At 38.9% G+C, this 3,503-nt stretch overlaps 1 protein-coding gene across 1 annotated transcript; it reads left to right on the top strand.

Moving 5' to 3' along the window:
- The first annotated feature begins 237 nt into the window (after positions 1 to 237).
- LOC147786251 (uncharacterized) lies at positions 238 to 1,032 on the top strand. The gene has a single exon (XM_087120892.1). The coding sequence runs from the start codon at positions 238 to 240 to the stop codon at positions 1,030 to 1,032; it is 795 nt and encodes a 264-aa protein (XP_086977018.1).
- The last annotated feature ends 2,471 nt before the right edge of the window (positions 1,033 to 3,503 follow it).

Consider the following 3,503-nt stretch of genomic DNA (forward strand, 5'->3'; position numbering starts at 1 on the left):
ATAGAACTAAAACCAGGAACTGGACCTATCTCTAAAGCACTATACCACATGGCTCCAATAGAATTAAAGGAACTAAAATTACAACTACAAGACTTACTATAAAAGGGTTTCATTCGACCTAATTTATTTTGTTGGTGTGTGCCGATGTTGTTGTGAAAAAGAAAGACGGGTCGATGCGCCTATGTATTAACTATGAGGAGTAAAAAAAGAGAACAATAAAGAACAAAAAAAGAGATCATGTTGAAAAATATTAATCTAGGTGCGGAAAGAGTGAAAGAAGTTAGAACGCAGACTCTTTGGCAGGAGTTTGAAGCGTTGAGGATGGGTGATTCAGAAAGTATTGATGAGTATTCAGGAAAACTCACCATTATTGTCAACAAATTGAGAGGGCTCGGCAATACTGTGGATGATATCCAAGTAGTTAAGAAACTTCTAAGATCCACCTCTGCAAAGTTTCTTCAAATCACTTCAACGATTGAGGAGTTCAGTGATCTCAAAACGAAATCCGTTGATGAGATTATTGGATCACTCAAGGTACATGAAGAAAGGTTGCAAGGGTTTGAAGAAAAGGATGAAACCGTTCTCCTCACTCATGCAGAATGGAAGGAACGAGAGAATGCAAAATCCTCAAAGAAAGAATGGAAGGATCAAGGCAGTTCCAAAGGAGGCAGGGGACGGGGTCGTGGAAGATGGAGAGGCCGTGGGAGAAGTGACTGGCATCGAGGAGATGAAGGAGAGTCGCAAACTCAAAAGAAGAAATTTGAAAAAAGTAAAATTAAACGTTACAGGTGTCAGCAAATGGGATACTTTGCATCAGAGTGTTCCACAAAAGACGAACAACTCAACTTGATAGAGATGCAAAAGGATGAGGAGTCTTCATTGCTGATGATAGAGGCGTGTGAAATTAAAACCACACATGACAAAGACCCTAATTTTGTGATGTTGAATGAAACTATAGTGCCGTCATCAGCCAATATTGGAACTAAAAATTCCTGGTACCTAGATACTAGAGCAAGCAACCATATGTCATGAGAAAGAAGGGTGTTTCGTGAGCTCGCCACATCTGTTGTTTGAAAGGTACGCTTCGGTGATAACTCTGCAATAGACATTTGTGGTCGAGGAATAGTGCTCTCAAATTTATCAACGCCAGACAATACCTCAAATGCATCATTGTCAAGCTCATCGATGCCGAAAAAATTCAGGTCTCTAGAAGATATTTATAGAGAACTGAATGAAGCAGAGGAGGAAGCAGTGGACCTTTGTCTTCTTTCTATAGAGGAACCAACTTCATATAAGAAAGCTGCTAGGAATGAAAACTAGAGGAATGCCATGATGTCTCAAATTCTCTCCATTGAAAAGAACAGAACGTGGGAACTCACAGATTTTCCGAAGAATCATAAAGTAATCGGCATCAAATGGATTTTTAAATTAAAGAAAAATCCAGATGAAGAAATCATGAAACATAAGGCGAGACTCGTGGCAAAGGGATATGTACAGCAGTTTGGTGTAGATTACAGTGAAGTATTCCCACTAGTGGCCAGGTTAGAAACAGTGAGATTAATTCTTGCCTATGCAGCCTTTAAGAACTGGGAAGTACATCATATGGATGTAAACACAACTTTTCTGAATGGCGAGTTCGAAGAGGAGGTGTATGTTGCTCAACCAGAAGGGTTCGTTAACAAGGAAAATCCAAACATGGTGTTAAAACTACGTAAAGCCTTGTATGGATTAAAACAGGCTCCGAGAGCCTGGAATTTTAAACTTGATCAATGTTTGCAGTCACTTGGTTTTGTTAGATGTCCACAGGAATATGCTCTCTACAAGAATATTAATGGAGTTGAAGCAATGATAATCGGCACATATGTGGATGACTTAATCATAGTCGGCTCAAACAAACAAGTTATAGCTCAGTTCAAGGAAGAGATGCACCAGAAATTTGAGATGAGCGATCTTGGACTTTTGAGCTATTACTTGGGTATTGAGGTACGACAAAGTAGTGAATCAATCACTTTATGTCAGGCCATATATGCAAGAAAAATCCTAGAGAAGCTAGGAATGGGGGAGTGCAATCCTTGTTTGATTCCCATGGAACCAAGAATGAAGATGAGCAAAAATGGGAATGGAGAACCTGCGGTTGATAAAACACTTTACAAAAGTTTTATTGGAAGCTTATGCTATCTGGTTAATACCCGACCCGACATAGCCTACTCAGTTTATGTGATGAGTAGATACATGGAGGCACCAACAACTTCACATCTCACAACAGTAAAACAAATATTGAGGTATGTGAAAGGTACTCTAAGTTTTGGCTGTGTTTATAAGAAGCTATCGAATGTAGAGCTGGTAGGATTTAGCGATAGTGATATGACTGGGGATATTGATGATAGAAAGAGTACAACTAGAGTGTTGTACTATTTGGGAGTAAATCCAATAATCTGGGTATTACAGAGGTAGAAGGTGGTGGCTTTGTCATCATGCGAGGCTGAGTATATAGCCGCAACTGCTGGAACATGTCAAGGAGTATGGTTGGGCAGGATTTTGAGTAACATCAGTCAACTGCAAGTAAAACCCAAGCTTAATGTTGACAACAAGTCAGCTATAGCGTTGGCGAAAAATCCTGTTTACCATGATCGAAGTAAGCACATTGATACCAGGTTCCACTTTATTCGCCAATGTGTACAAACTGAAGCTATTGAACTGGAATATGTGAACACAGATGAACAGTTGGCGAATATTCTGACAAAGCCGTTAGCAAGACAACGGTTCCTGGGGATAAGAGAGAAGATTGGCTTGAAGAAAGTCGTTTCAACATAGTTAAACAAGTTTAGATGAGTGATTGTTGGTTATAAACTTGTTTTCTTTTTTTAATATATTTTGCTTTATAAGTTTTTTTTTTTGTTAAAAAAAAAAAAAAAAATAGTGGTTAGTATTTATTTTATTTCTGTTGCTTATTTCTCCATGAAAAAAGGCCGGAGATATTGGAAGTAGTGGAAGGAATGGTGGAGTGCTTGCTCATTTGTAGTAGAAATGGGTAAAATTTTTATTATATAAGGAAAATGGTGCAAGTTCTAAACACACCACAAAAAGAAGAAAATTAATTTGTGTGTCTTCGCTTCTTCTCCCATTCTGTTACTTTTTTTCTTTCATCCACAACGATAGAAGTCATCACTAAATGGGAACACTCAACTACAGTTACAGAGATATGAAGCTTCCTAGGGTTAGCAAGCTACTATCGAAGGGTCCAAGACTTCGCTAGAATAGCCTCGCCTCGCGTTTGACCCGAATCCATTCGATTCGTCTTCCTTACCCAACTCAGCGCGATTCTCTAGTGTCCTTTTCTCTCTCCTTGTTGCAACAGTTTCAATGCCACCTTCTTCATCTATCTTTCATCATCTTCTTCTTCTCTCTCTCAAAAAGTTTCGTGATTGTTGGACGCTTGTGGAGGTAGATAAGAAATTCTTCCAAAAGTTTGATTTTTCGAATTTCCTCTTCGAGGACGACGA

This window comes from Cucurbita pepo, unplaced genomic scaffold, assembly GCF_057944985.1.
Source record: "Cucurbita pepo subsp. pepo isolate OVF unplaced genomic scaffold, ASM5794498v1 scafford_4, whole genome shotgun sequence".
NCBI classification, from domain to species: Eukaryota; Viridiplantae; Streptophyta; class Magnoliopsida; order Cucurbitales; family Cucurbitaceae; genus Cucurbita; species Cucurbita pepo.

Excerpts from the sequence above, each read along its gene's own strand:
- LOC147786251 (XM_087120892.1), top strand. The coding sequence starts at position 238 with ATGTTGAAAAATATTAATCTAGGTGCGGAAAGAGTGAAAGAAGTTAGA.